This window comes from Camponotus vicinus, unplaced genomic scaffold (assembly GCF_025532165.1).
Source record: "Camponotus vicinus isolate PSW18456_S1 unplaced genomic scaffold, iyCamVici1.0 SCAF_2, whole genome shotgun sequence".
Lineage (NCBI taxonomy): Eukaryota > Metazoa > Arthropoda > Insecta > Hymenoptera > Formicidae > Camponotus > Camponotus vicinus.
In genome coordinates, this window is record NW_028141956.1 from 512802 (window position 1) to 535397 (window position 22596).

The 22596-nt window shown below is 31.5% G+C and overlaps 1 protein-coding gene across 3 annotated transcripts in view; it reads left to right on the forward strand.

Annotated features, from left to right (window-relative positions):
• Window positions 1-3105: 3105 nt before the first annotated feature.
• Wun (wunen) overlaps window positions 3106-22596 on the forward strand; it is a 31904-nt gene continuing 12413 nt past the window's right edge. For 2 of the 3 annotated variants that reach the window (XR_014436988.1, XM_083090127.1), the window contains exons 1-4: window positions 3110-3472; window positions 14758-14909; window positions 20402-20506; window positions 21615-21817. Coding sequence is in view for 2 of the 3 variants with exons in the window: in XM_083090127.1 (XP_082946253.1) it covers window positions 3409-3472; window positions 14758-14909; window positions 20402-20506; window positions 21615-21817 (524 nt within the window). In the remaining variant the exon portion in view is untranslated. Of the gene's footprint in view, window positions 3473-14757; window positions 14910-20401; window positions 20507-21614; window positions 21818-22596 lie in introns of all 3 variants that reach the window. The other variant, XM_083090126.1, reaches the window with a different exon arrangement.

Consider the following 22596-nt stretch of genomic DNA (forward strand, 5'->3'; position numbering starts at 1 on the left):
AAATTTGCTTATTTTTACTTGTTTTCGTGAACACATTTGTGAAATTTTTTAAAACTTTTCTATCATGCATATAAATTGGTAAGAAACATTAATTAATTTTTATATTTTTTGATATTGATATTATTTTAATTTTGATGATGTTTCTTAATTTATGATGAAAAAAAAGATCACATAGTAGTTTCTGAAGACTTTATTACCGAAATTTCTCATTTCAAATTTTGCTTGTTCCGAAACGCTTTTTGCTTTCAAACGCTGTATCACGATAAAAAAATAAAGTGATAAAATATATGTTAATTCGTTCATATTACTAAGTATTTAATATATAAACATATTCTTTCGTGAATTAAACATCTATTATTTATATTGTTATATATCTTTTCATTTATCTTTAGATAAAACTTTAACTTTAGATAATTACATTTGAATTAAATGTATAATTTTTCGCTTTTGATGTATCATAATCTAATATGCAAGGAAAATAAAAATGATGAATTAAACTATTTTGATAAACTTGCCATTCTTAATCTATTAAGAAGAAATCTTTTACATAATATCTTTTACTTATATAATTAAGATGCAGTATAATTGTATATTTATAGCTTTAGTTTGGATTATCATTTTTTAATTTCTCAGATTTATTATTATGTTTTATGAATGAAATGATTGCTAAAGATTTAATATGATTTAATGTTTCTCGCAAACATCCATGAGGATATAAATAATAGATAACATAAAACTACTGTATTTGCATCGAAAATATTTAATAAACCTTTGTTTCTACATTTTAATCTTACTCTACTTTGAAAAAGATATCTTCTATATCAAGACAATCCTTTATTAGCATCTTTATTAAATAACAAGAATTAAACATTATACATATAATAATCATTTTCTGCATATAATTGGCAAACATTTTTTTATTGTTTTTTTATTGTGTATTTTTTATTGAGAGAGAAAGAAAGAGAGAGAAGAGAGTAAAATTTACATATAGGAATATTTATATATAAGAATAAATATTTAATTAAATATTTATTAAATGAATAAATAAATGCCTTTTTTCTCTTGTATATATGTATATTTTTAAATTAGAAAAATTAGTGAATTTAGTCAGGTAATCTTTATTTCAATAATTTAACGTAATTAAGAAACTAAATAATACAATAAATGGTTACGTTCTATTTTGTATTAAACACGAATGCGAGCTTTATTACGTGACAGACGTAGAGATGAAGGCTACTATTCAAGGCGCAATTTCACTTTATAAATCGTAATCGAATGTGATGTGCATAGAGTCACGTATTATTCGAGATTTTGCCGTCACTCCTGACGCAATACGAACATGATTCGTTTCGTTTAAAAGAGTGAGTTTGTATCTAATCATAGTTATTATTATCGTTCACGAAATAAATTTTAGGGGAAAACATGAATTATATAAATAATAAATAATAAAATGATTATAGGAAAATAATTGATTTTTCGCAAATAAAAGGTCATTCAATTTGTTAAATTTATCAATCAATCAAATTTTCCATATTGTCGGACAAAATATATATATTTCATAAAAACAATAACTGCGGAGCGAAAATGTACATTATATTTTTGGTTGAATTTTGTATTTATGAAATAATTTAAAAGATGAGGATAAATTAACGCAACAAACACAATATTGAATAGCAATGTAAAAGCAGGATTATAAAAAGGATTTATTCTCTCTAGTATTTTATATATGTACATATTTCTATTAAGTTAATATTATATTTTGTTCTTTCCTAATTCTGTTTCTCCAAAATCTAAACTATATATAATTATTTCTAAGCAATAATATAATTATTTCTTCGCGATAAAATTGTAAAAAAGCGCAGCCAAAATGATCTGGTCGAATCAAAATGATCTTGTCGAATCAAAATGATCTTGTCCAATCAAAATGATCTTGTCCAATCAAAATGATCTTGTCGAATCAAAATGATCTTGTCGAATCAAAATGATTTTGTCGAATTAAAATGATCTTGTCGAATTAAAATGATCTTGTCGAATCAAAATGATCTTGTCGAATCAAAATGATCTTGTCGAATATTCATGTAAGATGCTTATTTCGACTATCTTTTCTCAATGATAAATTAATATTATATTTTGTTCTTTCCTAATTCTGTTTCTCCAAAATCTAAACTATATATAATTATTTCTAAGCGATAATATAATTATTTCTTTGCGATAAAATTGTAAAAAAGCGTAGTCAAAATGATCTGGTCGAATCAAAATGATCTTGTCGAATCAAAATGATCTTGTCGAATGAAAATGATCTTGTCGAATCAAAATGATCTTGTCGAATCAAAATGATCTTGTCGAATCAAAATGATCTTGTCGAATCAAAATGATTTTGTCGAATCAAAATGATCTTGTCGAATCAAAAAGATCTTGTCGAATCAAAATGATTTTGTCGAATCAAAATGATCTTGTCGAATCAAAATGATCTTGTCGAATATTCATGTAAGATGCTTATTTCGACTATCTTTTCTCAATGATAAGTTAATATTATATTTTGTTCTTTCCTAATTCTGTTTCTCCAAAATCTAATCTATATATAATTATTTCTAAGCGATAATATAATTATTTCTTCGTGATAAAATTATAAAAAAGCGCAGTCAAAATGATCTGGTCGAATTAAAATGATCTTGTCGAATCAAAATGATCTTGTCGAATCAAAATGATCTGGTCGAATCAAAATGATCTTATCCAATCAAAATGATCTTGTCGAATCAAAATGATTTTGTCGAATCAAAATGATCTTGTCGAATCAAAATGATCTTGTCGAATCAAAATGATCTTATCGAATATTCATATAAGATGCTTATTTCGATTATCCTTTCTCAATGATCGTCTCGCCGATGGGGTTGCTCCATTTTTGTGGGTCACGTGCCGTCATTCGCAAGCGCGCACAGTAATCGGAGCACGTGCATAACGCGCGTCTCCTATCGCGCGCAGTCGCAGAATCAGTCATTGACTGAATCCCGATCGGGGTGGTCGCGCTTCGCGGATTCGCGCCTAGAGAGAAAGCGCGAGAATGGCGGTGGTGGGGAGGAAGGTAGGAAGGGTGGGGGGCGAGCTCGACGAGCGACGGACCGACGAGCGGCGCGCCTCAGTCAGTCCATTCTGAGACGTCGGGGGGTGAGTGTCGCGCTCCACGTCACTCGCGTAAAATACTCGTGAAACGTCAATGACGCGTATCGCTCGAGTCCCGCGTCACGTTGTCCCTGCGCCCTTATGCACTTGACCGCGAGGCTCGCCGTCTTATCGTCGCATCATCAATTACAGCGATTACTGCAACCTGTCCGCGGAGACACCTGAACGTCGCAGCGTCTAACGATTCATCGCGAGCGAAGGTTGCGACAAGCGCGCGCTCGCGACAGCATGGATCGATCGTCCAAGTTGATTCTGCGAAAGCTCATCGTGGACTTCCTCTGCTTGTTTATCGGTGAGTAAAATCACGAGAGTTTAAATGCGCGGCGCGCGAACTGTGGGACCGTCTCGTTTAAACCCACGTCCCGGACGATGAATTACATTACGGGTCGAGCCTCGGGCGGCTGTCAGATTGACAGTCAAGACGCCGTCACGCGCGCGGCTCGTTTGATATTTAACCGGGGAGGGGGAGAGGGGGAGCGGAGATTAACCTCTAAATTGGCAGGTGCATTTTCGTACGCGCGAGAGCACCGCTCTCTCGCGATACGCAACTTCCGCCAAACGCCTCCATGGATGTTTACGAGACACTTGCGAGGAGAGAAAAAGACGAGAAAGAGAGAGAAAAAAGTTGGATGGAGACACAGCCGCGCGATGCGTCGTTTCGAAAGTACGCGGGATTTTAACCCTCAGATATTTCGGAATGTAGCGTAGCACTTAGGCTTTAATGGAGTCTCTTCCTTAATTTACGCTGCGAGGATTCTTAATGGATCGATTAATCTTTACCTGCTTGACATTGCTCCGAGATTTTGAAATAGGAAATTTTTTAAATACTAGTAAACTTTTCTGGAATTTACATTTTGTCTACAATAATTACACATGTACACAATATATACAAATGTATTGTCTTATCTATATGTTGCAATGGGAAAATACAGATTCTTCATAAAGTTTCTCTTTTAAATATTTGAATGTTTAAAAAGTAATTAATTCAAAGTTTCGTAAAATCGCTCCATCGATTATTCGAAATTTATATGGACGTTTTAAGAAACTATGTAATCAACATTATGTTTATGCACAGAGAAAAATATCATTCTACTGCCAAGAAAAGCGATTACTCAGTTTATTTTTCTTTTTTTAAGTAATAGTTTTCTTCAACAAAGGATATATTCTTGATAATAGTCTTAAAATATACTCATCACAAGTGTTAGAAAATCTCATTATCATGTACTCAGAAGAAGAATTTATTTTCTCTTGAAGAATATTGTAAAGTTGTATCAAAGAAAAATCAGACTTATTTTACGCCAACTCTATGTAATAAGCAAACCGAATTTTTGTTTTAATTTAATATTCTTAACTGAAATACTGCACTTACTAAAATTCAGAAAATATTCAACTAAATTTAATGCTTGTGATGAACTTATGATATATTTGCGGATATACAAACTTATAATGTACTTAAAATAAATAATATTTACTTGAATACAGTATACATTTTTCTCTGTGTGTAAATTTTGAATAATTTATAGGTGACAAAAAAAAAGAGTCAAGAGGTTTTAAATGTAAATAAAAACACATTTAAACGTAAATAAAGACATTTTATGTGGATAATAAAAAAGATAATATTCAAGTTTTTGAATTTTAAACATTTCTCTCTCTCTCTCTCTCTCTCTCTCTTTCTTCTTCCCCCTAGACTATTATTATATGAATTTGACATTTGCAAAAATGTGTTATTTTTCTCATTCTAATATTCTCGTTTTATTCAACATAATTAAATTACTGAATTGTTTACTGAAATAAAATACAAGACATGCATAGCATGCAATATATTTGTTCTTCTCACGACGCGACAAATCATACATTCCTCTATGTCATACGTGGATTAGTGATAACGTAAATAAGTGAGAACAGTAAGTATGTACATAGATAACGAAAAGGAACAGATAAATCATTTCGAAGACTAATAAGTAAGCATTCGAGCGAATGCGATCTAAATTCAAATAAACGCGATCTTGTATTCCGTTAGGGGAACACTCCACTTTTCTGTTAGTCTTATCAATTTACATCACAATAGCAGCCAGACGAGAGTATGATTTAGAGCGCAATATTTCGCGGAAATGTAATGCATTTTGCTAATATATATTGTGTACTGTAAACACAAACTACGATGGAATCAGCTCGATCGATTTCATTTCGCGGTACCATGGTGACACAGTTTCCACGATGCGGACAGACGATATGGCGCCTTTATCTCGAGTGGAAAGAATATTTTTGTTGTTAAATTATATTTTATCGTAGAATTTCATCTTTGAATTGTCATCCTGATCAATAGTTTATCTATAGTGAGAAAAATATTGTAAAAGAACCAAAAGTCATTTATGGAGAATATTATAGTTGTAGTTAAATATTTAATTTATTTAAATATAAGAAGATATAAAAACGTACAGCTGTTTAAAAGAATTAGAAATATTGCTATGCGAAGAATATTATTATTTAAAAAGTCTTGCAAAATAATATTTAAAAATAAATAATAGAGAGAGAGAGAGAGAGAGGGCGGAGGGGATAGAAAAAGAGAAATAAATTTAACATAAATTTCTTTAGTAATATATATTGACAAAATTAATCAATTAATGACTGAATTAATTAATTAAGATAAACAAATTATTTCTTCTTCAATCAATTCTTCTTCGATCAATTTTAGTAATTAATGTAAAAACATTTTTTTGACAGATAAAGAAATATGAGTCAGAAGTGATTTTATCGAATTTTATCATTATTGAAATATTTCCACATTATAATTTTAATGATTAATAATTTTTTGATAATCGCTTGTTTTTATCTACATCTGATTTTTATCACGCGAGCGATAACATTTTGTTAAAATAAGTTGGCAAACGTCATTTATAAGGAAATTATGCGAAACCACAGGTTGTTTCACAACGAAATGTAATCAGAAGGAAATATTTTTTTTACATTTCCGCTTACATAATTTGCGTTTCAGAAACAAGCATGTTACTTGTACTATTTCTTTTAATGCGGACGCAATATTTGTTAGTGTCTCATACAAGATCCACTTATTTATTAAACGGTTATCTTTTTGCGTCGTCATGAACACATAATTACCGGAAATATGGAGATATTATGTGTTCATGATGATGCAAAAAGATAACGATTTAATAAATAAGTCTTTAAGTGTATTATTTTATTCAAAATTGAGAGAGAAAGAGAAAGAAATCGATGAAAGTCTTTTTTTTATTTGAAATGATAAATATTCTATAACTAGATTTATTTTTTTTTTAGACCAATCTTATATAGGGTGTATCTGAAATGATGCACTAAACTTTAGGAGCGTATTCTAGAGGTCAAAATAAGACTTTTTTTTTCTTATGAACATGGGTCCGCAAATGAACCCCCCTCCGAGCTAAAATTCGAAAATGTCTGAAATTGACCAAACACCCGCAACGCAAATTTATTTATCTCTCAAGAGAGGGTGATAGGTAACGTCAAAACCTTTTTTTTCTGAAATACAGCCAATTTTAATTTTTTCCCCAAACTTTAGGGGTCTCTAGCTCGGAGGGGGGTTTATTTGCGGACCCATGTTCATAGGAAAAAAAGTCTTATTTTGAGACCTCTAGAATACGCTCCTAAAGTTTAGTGCATCATTTCAGATACACCCTGTATTTTCTTAAAAGTCTTTTCAGAATTTTGACATTTATTATAATAGATGCTGGTGTCTGTGAAGCTGACACGACAGTTTACGAATTTAAAAAGAGTACTAAGAATTCTGATAGAATTTTTTATAGTTCTACAGTTCCTGATAAAAATTAAAAAGACTTCCGCATTTCTTATATTAAAAAATCGAAAAAATATCGTGCTAACTTCGCGAATCTAGCACGACACCCTTCCCTCTAAAGTACCAAAATACATTGAACATCATTATTTTTAGCAAGAGTTCCCCATAGTTCTATTCAAGTTCAAAAAACATGTGCAATTTCAGATCAATATTCGAAAAATTAATAATTTTTAATTAATTTTTAATGTCCTCGACACTTAGTGAAAATGTGTCGTGCGAATAATTTTCCGCAGTTCTAACGATAATTCTCAATAGTTTTATAAAACTTCTACCCTTTAGATACATTTTTACGCAGAGTTTCGACCCTTTATTATCTTTTAAATTTTTTTTATAATTACCCAGCACGCGCGACACTCTCTCTCTAAAGTACTAAAACGTGTTGAAAATTATTTTTTATTGCAGTTCTCGACAGTTTTGTTCAAGTTCAACGTATATATACAATTTTAGATATTTCGATATTTCAAAAATTGTTTAAAAATTATTTTTTTCAAATATCGAAAATTGCATATATACGCTGAACTTGAACAGAACCATCAGAAACTTGTTAAAAATAATGATATTCAACGCGTTTTGATACTTTAGAAGGAAGAATGTCGTGCCAGATGGGCGAAGTTACACATTTTTTCGATTTTGATTTTTTAACATAAGGAATGCGAAATTCTTTTTAATTTTTATCAGGAACTGTAGAACTATGAAAAGTGCTATCGGAACTCTTAGGCCGGTATTTATAGTCCGTTCTTATATTTAAAATCATCTTAAGTAAGGTTTGAAAATGTTTTACGACTATTTCATTGGCTGAACAGAATCTTAAGACGACCTAAGATCAGACTTAAGATAATCTTAAATATAAGATCGGACTATGAATTCCGGCCTTAGTATGTTTTTTAAATTCGTAGATTGTCGTGCCAGTTTCACAGACCATAATTACAGAACCATATACTTGCAATACTGTAATTTATTATATATTTTGAAAGAAAAAGAAATAATACTCAAACACCAAAATGAATATCATTTTTATGCATTATTACGAAAAACTTTTCTCTTTTTATATTTCTTGTACTTAAATATATGAAAACAGAAAGGATGTGTGTCACACAAATGTATCATCAAGGAAGTTGAGGACTTCAGGAGGAAGTGGCAATTGAATTGTTAATTGTTGTACAGTGTCATTTAAACTGCGAGATTGCATAAGTCAAATTAGACAGTTTAACTAAGCCACTCTCGCGTGACGCGTTTTTGCGAGGAGAAATCACGAAAGCGATCACGAAAACCGCAGATCTCACGCTCTTGCGTGGTAAAAATAAACGTGGGCTAAGCGATCTAGCTCGACCGATGGCCGTGATTTGTTCGCGATGAGACCTTGGTTATAGGCAGCCTGTAATGATATTAATAAATTCTTTTTAGATAGACAACACAAATACACATACAATAACGATAAGAATTGCTTAGAATCAGTTTGGTCATAATTTCGTTAGACCGAGTGCGAAACGCGGCCATTTTTTCCTACGTCTGGCTCTCGGTCTGGTAATCGAGCCCTTTCAAACCTCGTTAAGACGGTCCCGAAAAGAAGAGGCTGTAGAAAAGCCTGCAAACTTGCGGGACTAGTTCGTTCCACAAGTGCGCATCGAGCCCATTCACAGGAGATAAATGCCGATTATAAGCCTCGTTCGGTCCTGATGAATATACATAAGTCTATTAAATTAGATCTTCCCCTCCCATTATCACTTCTTCGATAGAGTATATCGTTTCAATTATCTACTGGCCGTGCGCTCGCGCGAGGAATTAATAATCTTTTTGGCATAATCTCGAATGCGTGCACTGTCTCTTTCTCTCTCTCTCTCTTTTCTCGCGTCGATCGGTCAAAGATTTATGGTGTTTGTATTTCGCAGCACCTCTCTTCTTATACACGAATCGCAATTCGTGGGCAGATTTATGCAGGCGATTGTCCGCGTGATATATAACGCGTGTTATATTGAAATAAGTCTCTCAAATTAAACGATGAAGCATCTTTCTTGATTGTTGATCTTTCCTTAACGATTATGTCTCGTCGTTATTATTTTTGGTGATTTGTATAATGATAGAGATGAATAACAATGATGGCAGTTTTTATTAAGCTTGCCACGATAAACCATAAAAATGAGAAGTTCATTATTTGACGTCGTAAATTAATACATGTGAGACATTCTTGTTAAGAATACATCAATACCGGTTAAAGAGATACGAATGCCATGTACGATAAGGCTACTTTAAAAATATAGGCACAGTGATTAAAAAAAAATAAAGATAATTATAAATAGTAATAATTAAATAATATTAAATATATATAAAAATAATTAACAAAAACATAAAAATTTTTTATTAGGGGTAATTGAATATCGCTTCAAATATACAATCAATTAATTTTTTATATAAAAAATTAACAGTTAATTTTTTAAATTTATTATTATAAATATAGCTCGTTGTTGAAAATAAACATAAACACAAGCAAAATTTATTATATTTCTACAATTTTATTATATTTTCCTTATTTATACGTGATGTAAAATAAAAAATTCAATTATTTATTTGTGTGTTTAATTTTTTTTTCATTAATGATATATCGAATATATAAAATTTATTTTATAAACAAACTTTTTCGTACTCTTGTTTAATTGGACAAAATTGATTTTGCAGTGATATTTAAAAGCAATTTGGATAAAGTTAAAAAATGTATAATTTTTTATGTTTATTATAGAAATCAGCATAAAAATAATGAAGGACACGTTGCATCCAATAAAACGGTATATGCGATGACGCATTATCGTACGTTGCGTTACAGTGTGTTTTTATCATAAATATTTTAAAATTACTTTTTACGAGAGATCAAATATTTTCGCAAAAACACGAAACGATAATATGCGATGACGCATTATCGTATATTGCATTGCAGTGTTTTTATCATAAATATTATATTTTACGATAAAAATTTTTTTCGAAGCCGAATAGTTTTAAGCAAAAACATGTTTCTTTTTAATACTTCGTATTACATACCACATTGATAAAACCAACACAAATTAAAAGCAGGAAAACGTTAAAGTATTTTTAACTTCAAATTGCATTATAACTTTCTAATTAGTCTTTCTCTCTCTTCCTTTATTTTTCTGTCACATTATATATATTTTTACTCTTTATTATCTTTATAAATTAATTGTATCTGTGTTTGTGAAACTTTTGCAACTTTTTCTAAAAATATTTTTTGTTGATATATAACAAGTAATTAATTTATTAAAATAGATAAATTTTTTTAATGTATAGCAAACTCATTTTTTTGAGAAGCATTGAAATAAATAAGCTGATTTACTTTTGCATGTTTTTAGCTTAAATTTGAAATATTATACAAATTTTTTTAGTCTGCATGACATTTAAATTTACGGCAATTTTTAATCGAAAATATTCAACGATAAGAAAGAAATGTATTTCTGAGAGTGAAAGATTTCAATTCCAATGTTGTTATGATATTTCTTCCAAGGATACAACGATTTTTAGACCTCTATTACAGCGTTCTAGCCGCGGGCAGTTTTACATTTGCATATCGGAGGAGGGGGAGAGAAAACCAGATTTATATTTCGGGAGAAGTGTTTCTCGTGAAATAATAAATATAAAAGCATTCAAACTCTTGTTAAAAGTTAGGATGCACACGATACCGCAAATCAAGCAGAGTATTAATGTAAACATGATATAACTGTTATATAATGAAATCATGTTAATCGATAAATAATTAAAAAAATTTGTCGAAAAATTACTAGACGCTTTTTCGCTAATTACTAAATCTCGGAAATGAACAACATTAAAAAAACATTTTAATATTTTTAAATATTTTCTCTGTTGAGAAAAGAATTAAAAAATGATAACGATACTTCTCACCACACCAAAGAATTTGATCGAAAATAATACAGATTATTTTGTTCTCAAAGTATCGCGTTGAGTCATCAGCATTGCAATAATGTGCCATTTTGTGATGATGACTAAATACGAACGCCTGTATTAGGAATGAGTGTCAAGGTGTGTCTAAATCGTATGTTTTGCCAGTAGAACATTAGCACAATCATTTTATACGATTGTCATCATGAAAAATGTGTATAAGTATATTATATATGTTACCAGCAATTATGCAATGTTATAATGTAACTTGATTACATTTTGATTGATATCTTGTATGCTCGTCGTAATCAGGTTTATCAGAATGCAAGAAATCTTTTTTGCTTTTCTTAAGAACCTTTAATATTTCACGAAGATTTTATTGACATTAAAATTCTCATAACTTGTATTTTTCACATTTATTTCGATTATTTTTTGCGACTTTTGATTACGTCTGAGCACACCTTCGTGAGTAAGAGAATATATTTTCGCGATGATGTGATGACATCATTTCGAAAAAAAGATGACGTAGATAGATTCCTGAGTATTAAACTCAATAAAATCTTGTAAAATGAAATACGATAGTTCGCAAAATATATTTAGCTCTTTTCGCATCCACTTTTTCGTTTCATATAAATTACTTGATCTCTCTATAAAAATTGTGTTTACACAATTCACATTTATTTGTTATTATATATTTTTATAAATTATATATTTTTTCCTTTATACATTTTTTTTAAATATGTCCTCAAATTTAGAGTCCTTTAATTATCGAAATATCCTGAGTTTTAATCACGCATGTTTATTTTATATTCTTATTCAGATTGCCCTTGGCCCTATTTTGTTATATCACGAACGCCGTTATGCTTGACAGCGTAATGATAATGTCATTTCCCTTTATTACGTAATACAATCATATAAAGCGCAACAAGTCATAAATAAGTATCGAGTTTCTTTTACACGTCGTTTCACACTTGACCCTCAGACTCTTGTCAGAGAAGCCATGATTAATGAAATGTTATTATCATAACCCTATTTGGTATTGCGTTTACCTCCAACAAAAATATCAATTATTCCATGTGTTGAAGAGTCGATAGATTATATATAATAAGGAAGAGAAGAGAAGAAAGCGAGAGAACGATGGAACGATTAATAACCGCATCGTAAAGTTTATTATAATGTTTCCTGAAAATACCTGTTTACATCATTTCGCGATGGATATTACCTTAGGGACGTGCCATGTAGAATTTTTAAATGCGTAGTACTTGGAAGATATAAATACTTTGCGACATGGCGTTAAAGTGTAATTATCTCTGGTAGTAAAATCGCTACAAATCGTAAAGATAGCACATTTACACGCAATTATCAACTCCATAACGGTTATAAATTATTGTGAGCACTTTATTCGAGTATATGTTTTCATTTAAAAGCCATCTTTTCGTATGATTTAAATCCGAATATTTTTTCTTGACAAGTTGCAATTTCGTCCTTAAATAAAAATAATTCACGAGATACCAATAAATCGTGATGCGATCGAGCAAGTAGTAAATTTGAAAAAAAAAGTAAAAAATATAGAATAAATCTTTCTTTTATTTGATTGTGTACTTTTTGCTCTCTTTTTAATGTTAATCAAATGGTGATATGGAGTTATCTCGATGTATATGTTACTGCTTGTTTACATGATGTTGATATATTATTGGCATTTACTTTTCCTGATAATTAATTTTAATATGACAAAAAATACAGCTGTCGTATATAATATATAATATAGATTTTAAAGAACTTTTGATGGAATTCTTGTGCAAGAAATTATATATTTCAATCGTCACGTAAGTGAATATCGATATTCATACGTAAATGTCAAATTCTCATATTTGAAATTTTTTTCTGGGAAATTATACATATATTTTATCTGTTTATATATTTCTCTTATTTAATCTATAGGTAACTGTACATCTATAGATACCTGTATGTATACCTTTGAAAAAATACAAATGTTACACGAGAGACTCAAGCGAATAAAGATAAAATTCAATTTTATAATTTTTTTAGAGAACTAGAAAATGATAAAATCAATTAAAGTTTTATCAGTATTAAAAAATTCTCATCAACTGAATTAAACGCTATTATACACAAATGGATAAGATGAGAATATGCAAGTATTTTTTTATTTCTTAAAGCCATTTATAAATGCCATGCATTTGTAATAGCTTTAACACATAAAAGAAAAAATTCCTTTTCCGACCAATTGTCAGCGATAAACTTATCGCTAAGATAAATACGCAATTTTGCAAAATTGTAGTTATAGTATAAAAATCGATAAGTTTTTAATTTAATAATTTAATAATTTAATAATTTTTAATTTAATAATTTGTATATTATTGTTTCTTAAGCGATAAATACGCGAAATTTTAAATTTAGTTAAGTTTGATGTTTAAAAAAAAAGTATGATGAAATTAACGACGGCATTTTTCCCAGATCATAATCACATTTGAATTTTTCGGGGGGCGCAATTTGGTTTGCAAAACACGTCGTTGACAGGCTACCATAAATAATAAAATCGATCGCGGAAACTATTATATATTTTAGCTGCTCAACGTATATACGTGTATTACTTACTTCCTTTATGTTGAAAGCAGTGTGACAATTATCTCAACGACCGTCTGGACTCATGATTTGCAGGTAGTGGTAAAAATAACGTGGGTAAATAAATTCAAGCTGACAGGTTGTTGGTAATTTTCTAACGATTTTTAATGACCGCGCCGTTAAAATTATGCGTCGACGATAAATGCGAGTATTTTTTGCGGTCTTAAAAATAACAAAAATTATTGATACAAAATATGATAAGCGACGCATAATTTTCGCTTTAAGCTTTCATAGTAGCTAGCTGTATGACACTAGTATTGATAAAGTTTTTGCATTAAGTATTATCATAAAAATATATGTACAAGAGTGCCATCTTCCTCTTTCTTTTCTTTATAAATAGCTGAAATTATCTGTATAACGAGGCAGTTATAATAATTATAGTCTATGAGTAGACCAAGCAATTTTATATGCTTGCTAGGCAGGGCGCATGCCACTTGTATAAAATTAAATGTTATTATATATTTTTAATTTTATAGATTTTTAAATAATTATCATATTATGATCTTACAAATTGCTACAAATTAATAATACATTTCAAATTAAAATATTTTATGTTAAAATATAGTCAGGTATTTAAAATGCAGATAAATATAGTATGAGATATTTCTTTAATTAAATATAGTGAGCAATAAATTAAAACAGAAATCCGTAAATGAACGTAATAAAAGAATTTGGAAAAAGTAAGAATGTAAACAGGAAAAAAATTTTTCGGTATAAATTTTAAAATAGTATTATATCAGATAAAAATATTATTCGAGATTTACATAAATATTAAAATAAACAATATTCTCTAAATTAAAAAGTTACCAAATAATAATTACCTAAATAAAATCCAAGCTTTCTCTTGAAGAAGGGAAGATCAATAGATCCGTATATAGAAGCGTATAATGTAATCAGAAGCATTCAATGACCCGAAAGATTATACACAACATCCATTGAAAATTATCTAAATATCGAAGGCATGCCGTTTCTCGATTGATAGTCACAACATTATCGTTGTATGACAGCGATGGCTTGTACGACAAGCAATAAATTGCATGTCAACACGGAGTTCACGAGACGATGTTTAATCCCGATTAATCGATGGTCGCGCGAATCGGGCGATGATACGCACATTTATTATTGAACGATAATATAAAACGATCGACGATATAACGAGATTGTTTTTCTCTGCATCTGTGTTTCAGTGGGTATCTCGGTGCTGATGTTTTACCTATTTGGTAAACCTTACAAACGCGGCTTTTTCTGCAACGATGAATCACTCTATCACCCGTATCACGAATCCACGGTTACGAGTGCGATGCTGTACGTCATCGGCCTTTTCCTTCCTATATGCACGGTGAGTCAACCTTTGATTGTGATTGTGATTTATGCTGATATGTCGCGAGAAATGTTGTGAGAAATCACCTGACCATCTACCGTTATAGCGAAGATCTTATCTCTTTCACTGCGAGCACTTCTAACGTGCATTATGACTTGCTGTATGACGTCTGTGATAAAAGTCAGTGTTGAGATATAGCAGTCGTTTAACAAGTTATCTTAGTCTAGCTTGTCATTGAATATGTTGTCATTGTATATGAAATTGCATTAATTTTATAGAAAAGCCACTCTTACTTTAGAAAGGAGAAATTATGTTTATGATATTTGATATGATTTATAGTGGAAATAACATTTATGTATCCTTGCAATTCTTCCGCTAATCTATTTTCAATGCTTATTAGGATTAAGATAATAGTATATTTAGGATATAAATTATTCTCTCAAAAAATTATTTAAAAAGTTAATTTGGATTAATGTCTTTTATATCTTATTTTATATTTTATTTATTTTATATTTCATATTTAAAAATAATACATCAATTTTAAATAGTATTTTAAACACATAAGCGTGATATTATTTATATTATTTATATTAAAAAGTTTTTTTCTCAATATTGATTCTTGAATAATATCACATGTTTGTTGAAAACGCTATTTAAATTAGAAGAATTTAAATCATTTTATTCCAATAAAAATTCAAACACTTTAACGTATAATTTAAAAACAAATTTCCTGTTCTAAATGTATAATTGAAGAGAGAATAAAAACGTTAGAAATAGCTAGCTTCGAAATTGAAACCTGCCGCGACGTATACTTTTGTGCAATTTTGCGGTGGCGATATTTCGAGTTTGCATGTCACAATGATCAGTAACAGATGCGATTGCGAGCCATTTGAAGAGTCTGTCGCGTGTCACTTTTGAGGCTCTTTCTCATCCTTCCGAGAGAGAAGATGACGGAGAGACGGCGTCTAAGAATACGGAAGATAGGCGAACGATCACTGCTGCCTACACATGTGTGAGTCGACAAGCGGGAAGTGAGAGTGCACTCGTCGCCTTTTCGGTGGTCGTGAGAATCGATTTACGGTATCTGGAAGTGGTGCACATGTACCGCCGGCTGAGTATTTTTGCCGAGCTCTCGAGGAAAGCGAAGAAGAGAGAGAAGGAGAGAGCGCGAGAGAAAGATGGAAAGACTGTCTCTCTCATTTCCATCATCGAAAACCGCATAAAGGAATGGTTGGCAAAGAGATCGTTGATGATTGAAGGAGCAGAAATTTGTTTGCAAATTTCTCGCACTTTGTAGAGATTAATGCAATCCTTCTGATCTGAGAATGACATTGAAACATGTGACTTCATTTACGAGGGCGATGTTTCGATGAATGACATGTTTCTATGGGCAATTGGCAGCTATTTATAGATTTTGCATATTTTTTCTCATTCAAATGTTTAGCAATCTGTGCCAGCTAGCTTCGACGAATACATTGAATTCTCACCGCTCTATGGATTCCTGGTCTAATATTGGACCTTGTATTTCATCATTCCAAAATTAGCTTTTACTACGAGACTACATTACGTAGAAATGAAAAGTGTGTTTTGTTTTAATTTAGTTTTTTTAATTTTCGAATCTCTTTTTTTATCTTCTTACATAATTCTAAAATTTCTCATAAATTGAATTAATAAATCTGCATTAAATCTACATTAAATTTACAACTTACAGGGAATTTTCGTATGAATTATTTCAATATTTTTTTTAACGTCAAAATTTTTCAAATTTAAAACAAGTGTAAAGAGCTTTTTGAATTTATTTTTGAAGATTAAGAAAAATGTCTATTTCTGGAAAATAATGTAAATAACTTATGTAAATGTAAATAACAACATCTGTGAATAATGACTTTTTTAAAAATTTTTAAAATAATGTCATATACCTGATTATGTTGCGAGAAGAATAATTTTTCTTCAATTTCTTGTGCGGTAAATTTTTATTTTTGCGTTACATAATAAAATCTTGTAAATAGTCACATACTTTCTCATATAAGAAATATTTGCTTCGATATTTTCTTTTATATAAGCCATATTTTCTTCAAAGAATCCCATCGTAGTTTATAATTTAGTAAGTGTTGCGACGAGTCACGCGTAAAATACAAATGCAACATTTCACCTCAGGCGAAAGCGAAGAGGTCGAAATCCATCTCCACAATTAAATTCACATGGACATAAAACGCGTTATTTTTGGTTTTCTCCGTTTTCGTCGAGATGCATCTCATTTCGATGTCATGCCCCCGAGATACTCGCCGTTCTTCAAACGTCAGGTGTCAGGTTTTGCTCTTTTGCTCTCATCTCGACTTTGCGTCGCATAAAGTTCGAATTAACGCTGTCACCCCGGGGATGAATAATTTCGAGCATCGTGCATAATTCAAACCACGTGAAATTACATACGTATATGCGTGAGCGAGAGGAAGAAAGAGAGAGAAAAAAGATGAATGAAAGGAACGGAGAAAAGAGAGAGAGAGATATAATAAACGCGCGAATTAGTCTCGTCAAAAGATGATCAGGATACAAAGAGATTCTATTATAATATAATGGGACAGGAAGGGGACCATAATTTTCTCTCTTTTATCGCGTGTATTCCCGGAACAATAAATTATGCGCGTTAATCTTTATCTAGCATGCGATAAACGGGATTCGCTAGATGAAATGAACGATTTTGAATAAGAAATCCGAAATTAATCGCTAATTCTAAATTCTCATTTTTCCTATAATTTTTAATCTCTAATTGTAAGTTACAATCCTGGGTTTAAATTTTGTTAGTCAATATGTCACTTATGTAAAATCAATTTAAAAAATTTTTTTTTACTTTTTAAATAAATAATTTTTCTAAATATAAAAGTATAATTGCAAATAATTGTTATAAACATATATAGTCTATGTAAATATGAAATTTTGTACGAAATATATAAGATTGAAGTGGAATTGAAGGAAGGATTATTCTCCATGTTGGAGCCTTATTATCTCTCGAATGAAGCATTTTTGAAACTGTCATTTTGAAGTAAACGTTATTCTTTATAATTTGACGTGAAATTACATCCAATCAGTCTCGCATGAGTCGTATAACGAAGCGGTACGTTTCCTTTCTCTTTAATTAACATTTTATTCTCTCAAAATGCATACTTTATTAAACGCGCCATGAGATTGTCGTAAATTAAGCAGATATAATTACTGAAATAAACAGCGGTAAACCGAGCGTCTATTCAAGTAATGACTTTGCCGCATCATACTACTTTCTCTCTTCTTCTCGCGAGGTACGGTCTTGCTTATTTAGCGTAGTATCAAAAGAAGATAAAAGAGGATTCTCTTTGGATTCCACAATCCTTAGTACTTCGTCAAGCGAGCGCGCCTTTTATTTTACGTCGGAGAGGAAATGGAAAGCGATTGCATCGCGGGAGAGAATCGTGCTGTTAATTTAACGCGATAAATCGCGCGTTCGCGTACGCATGATAAATTACCGTGAACAAAGCGGAGATAAATCTCAACCCCCTTCGTCTTCGGGGCGCGTGCGATTATCTTCCTATTGCGAATTGAGAAACTTGTATCGCAATTTCAAAGAGCTCCTTCGGGGCAAGAGTCCAGTTTGTTCACTCGCAAGAATCGTCCTGCGAAGCACGAGCATTGAATGGAGCGTTTATTTTGAAAAAAATGATAGTATTTGAAATTCTTAGAAAATTGATAAAAATATACGATTTTACGTTTTGAATCTCGCCTATTTAAATCCATCATTTTAAAATTCGATTATACTATTTTTTGGATAAATAACTCGGACATTGTATCGAAGAATCAATATTGAATAGGAACTGGTCCGGCGTGTTTACGCAGCCATTGATCGCTCCTCCGAAGAGTAACCGGCTATTATGCACCGGCTATCCAACTGCATAACACCGTAGCACAAAGCTATCTATTCGCCGGCGATTGGCTTCTGCATTAAGTAGATAATTCCAGACCGTGATTTAGAGAGAAAGAAAAAGAGGATGGCTATGGTCCACAAACATACTATAGCATTCCAAATAATAAGCAGCTTTCCTGACCCTACTTACCTTTCTTTTACTTTTATTTACTGAACAACAGAAACAATAATCAGTCGAATAAATAATAAATAATCCATCCTTTCTTCCTTTTGTAAGAATTGAATATTTCTTTTCGAATAAGACGAATATTAGATATTTTTCTTGATCAGTACTTTTTATTTTTTTTATGTGTTTTTATTTTATGTGGTTTTATTTTGTTATTTTTACGTCTACTCTTTATTTATCTTATTTTATATCTTTGTATCTTTTATTTATTTCTCTCATCATCTTACAAACATTCTCTCGGAATTTATTAATTTTTAATAAATATTTTTAATAGATTTCATCATCTTGATTATTGTACTATTGGTACGAGAGTTTTTCAACTAAGACATTAAGTGTTAATTATTATTGGTAATATTAAAAATTGAATAAAGTAACCTTTGATCAAAGTTTCTGCGATCGCATCTGAATAGTAGTGTGGAACGATCGATCATTTCTGTCACTTTCGATCAAGTAATAGATACTTTTTACGGCGGTTTATTTCTACCATCCATTCTTCTCCTTGAGACATCGAGGTTTTATTCATCGGTATCTTTTACACTTCTACCGTGACGTTCCTCGGCGCGGTGGTTTTATACGTTTTACAGGTACCAGCGCATTCCAGTGCCTGGACGCGCGGCAATCCGAGAAGGGTTCTCCCCTTCATCTTCTCCTCAGAGATCTCCTGCGTGCTCCTTGCAGAGAGCCGGCTTTATTATCTACGCACACTCGCAGGAAAAACGGATTGCCCGTGTCCAACGGTACATTTCCCCGGGAGAATCAGGGGAAGGAAGGTCCAGGGTCCAGGTAGGAACAGGTAGAAGGACAATCACGCTCGAGCGCGACTCGCCGTCATGTTTCATTCACGCATGCCTCGTGAACTTTGATATACCGTGCGTATCACCTGGCTTTATCCAGGATCTGGCCTGGTTAACCCGCTTTGATCGAGAGCATGACAGGTCGGTAGAATCCAGAGAAAAAAAGAGAAAGTTGTGGATCTTTTCTCTTTTTCTTTCTCTCTCTCTCTTTTCTCTTTCTTCTCTTTCGAGAGAAGTGCCGTGCCTTTTTGATTAGCCAGAGGTTTTTTATAGTCTGTCTCGTAAGGCATTCTCAGAAGGTGAAAGATTGTATCAGGTGTATCGTACAAGCGCCGTTCCCAAATATATCAGATATCCAGGCAGCGATTCTTTCACGCGGTTGAAAGTCGAAGTCAGTTTTTTTTCCCGAAAAGGATTAAGGAGACGATTGTCAAATGCAATAAATCTTTTTGTCCTTAATATTACGTCTGCTACGGAAATGTTGCGTTAGAAAATCTTTAATATATTGCGAGCAATAAATTTAAACAATTTAAAATAAATGTATAAATTTTATTTAAAAATGTTGTTTCGAATCTTAAATTTCAATTTTCCTTTTTAGATGGCCACGGGTGAATACCTGCACGCCAGACATTTTTCCGGACATACGGCGAAAGTACTCTTCGGATACACTATACCTCCATGGCTGTGGAACGCCTACGGAAAGGTTTATTTTATCAATTTTATTTTATCAAATGTTTGTTAAAAACGTTGAATCTTTATTTAATCTAAGCGTAAACAAAATTTTATTTCTCGTCGCATCCAAGTGAATATTTATAATTGTAAAATATGCAATAATAGTGAATAAGATGCGCGTGTTTATTAGCGTTGACGTTTTGTGGCATGTCATTTATGAAATCTATCTCGTTTTAACCGTTGTAATCTTAACGTTATTTTTTTAAACATCTACGTACAGACAATCTTTCCTTAGTTTTGTGTTTATATTTAAGTATGATAGGTCACAACATTCGCTGTTTATTTTCTTAACATTTTGTTTCATCGAGGAGGGTCTGAAATAGACCGAAACGTTTGCACGATTTAATTTTACATTTATATTAAATTGACATTATACAGGGTGTATCTGAAATGATGTACTAAACTTTAGGAACGTATTCTAGAGGTCAAAATAAGACTTTCTTTTCTTATGAACATGGGTCCGCAAATGAACTCCCCTCCGAGCTAAAATTCGAAAATGTATGAAATTGACCAAACACCCGCAACGCAAATTTATTTATCTCTCAAGAGAGGGTAACGTCAAAACCTTTTTTTTTTTTTGAAATACAACCAATTTTTAATTTTTTCCCCAAATTTTAGGGGCCTCTAGCTCGGAGGGGGGTTCATTTGCGGACCCATGTTCATAGGAAAAAAAAGTCTTATTTTGACCTCTAGAATACGCTCCTAAAGTTTAGTGCATCATTTCAGGTAAACCCTGTATATTAAAGATTTTCGCTCTAATTATGTTTTTATGGTCCTCATAGCCTTCTTTCTTACTTATTTGATTTTTATTTCAAGGACCCAAACTTAGAATGGCCCACTTTATTATCTAAATTGTTTATGTTAAAATTTTACTTTATGAAACGTCAAAACATTAATCCAAAAGGTTATACCAATTGCTATTCTTTAATTTACTTTTCAACTTTTATTGATTAAAAAAATTGCATAAAAGTGTAAAGTAAAAGTAAGCAGTAGTAAACTAATTGTAAGAGTGAATATAAATTTTATTCATTTTTTTATTTCTTTGTAATTAAGAAAATATACATAAAATTTTCTTATAGATTGGTGTGTTTGGTTTCGGCGCGGCCTGCACCGTTTTAACCACAGACATCGCGAAATATACCATAGGCCGGTTGCGACCGCACTTCATGAAGCTCTGCGTGCCCAACATTGACTGCAGCATGCCTGAAAATCAGCACAGATACATCGAGCAATTTAATTGCACCGCGAGCGGAATCTCGGCCAAATTGCTAAAGGAAGTTAGGTGAGAATTTCTGTCGACATGGGAAAAGAAAATCCTGAAATTTTCTCATCAGCTTGAACGATAATAATGTATCTTAATCTGTTCCAACACAAACAATATCTGGCTTCTCGATTGGAACGGTGCGTATTAATATCTCGAGATGCATCGAAAATCACGCGAACCATATTATACAATTTTCGTAAAGTTATAAACATTATAAGAAATTAATTAATTTTTTATTTCAGTTTTTAACTAAAATTGATACATTTATAGCAAATAAAAAAAACTTGCAACACATGCGTTATTAAATAATTTAATAATATTTTACTATACGTACACAATTAATAAATTTTGAACGATACTTCTTGATGATATTAAAAAATTATATTTTTCAGACACTCTAAAAGAAATAAAATCAGATTTATCAAGTACATAAAAAATAATCAAGTACATTTTTTATAGATACATAATTAAATATATAAATGTATAAATGGTAATTAATGGATATTTACAATGACAGATCATCTTATCGGATATTAATCGCACCAAGGTGAAACTATCTTTTGTTGTCTCGGAAGAAAAATAATTTTTTTACATAGTAGCCAGATTCGCAAATAGAGACTACTCGTGGCGAATCGATAAAGTTTGAGTAGTAAAGTTTGGGCGATACGAGAAGCAGCACAGTTATATATATCACGTATATATCGCGCGATTCTTGGCGGCTTTATTCTCGGTCTCGATCGACGGATGTTTTGAGGGCAATACTCCGAAACGGGCTGTTCATGTTCGACAACACGAGT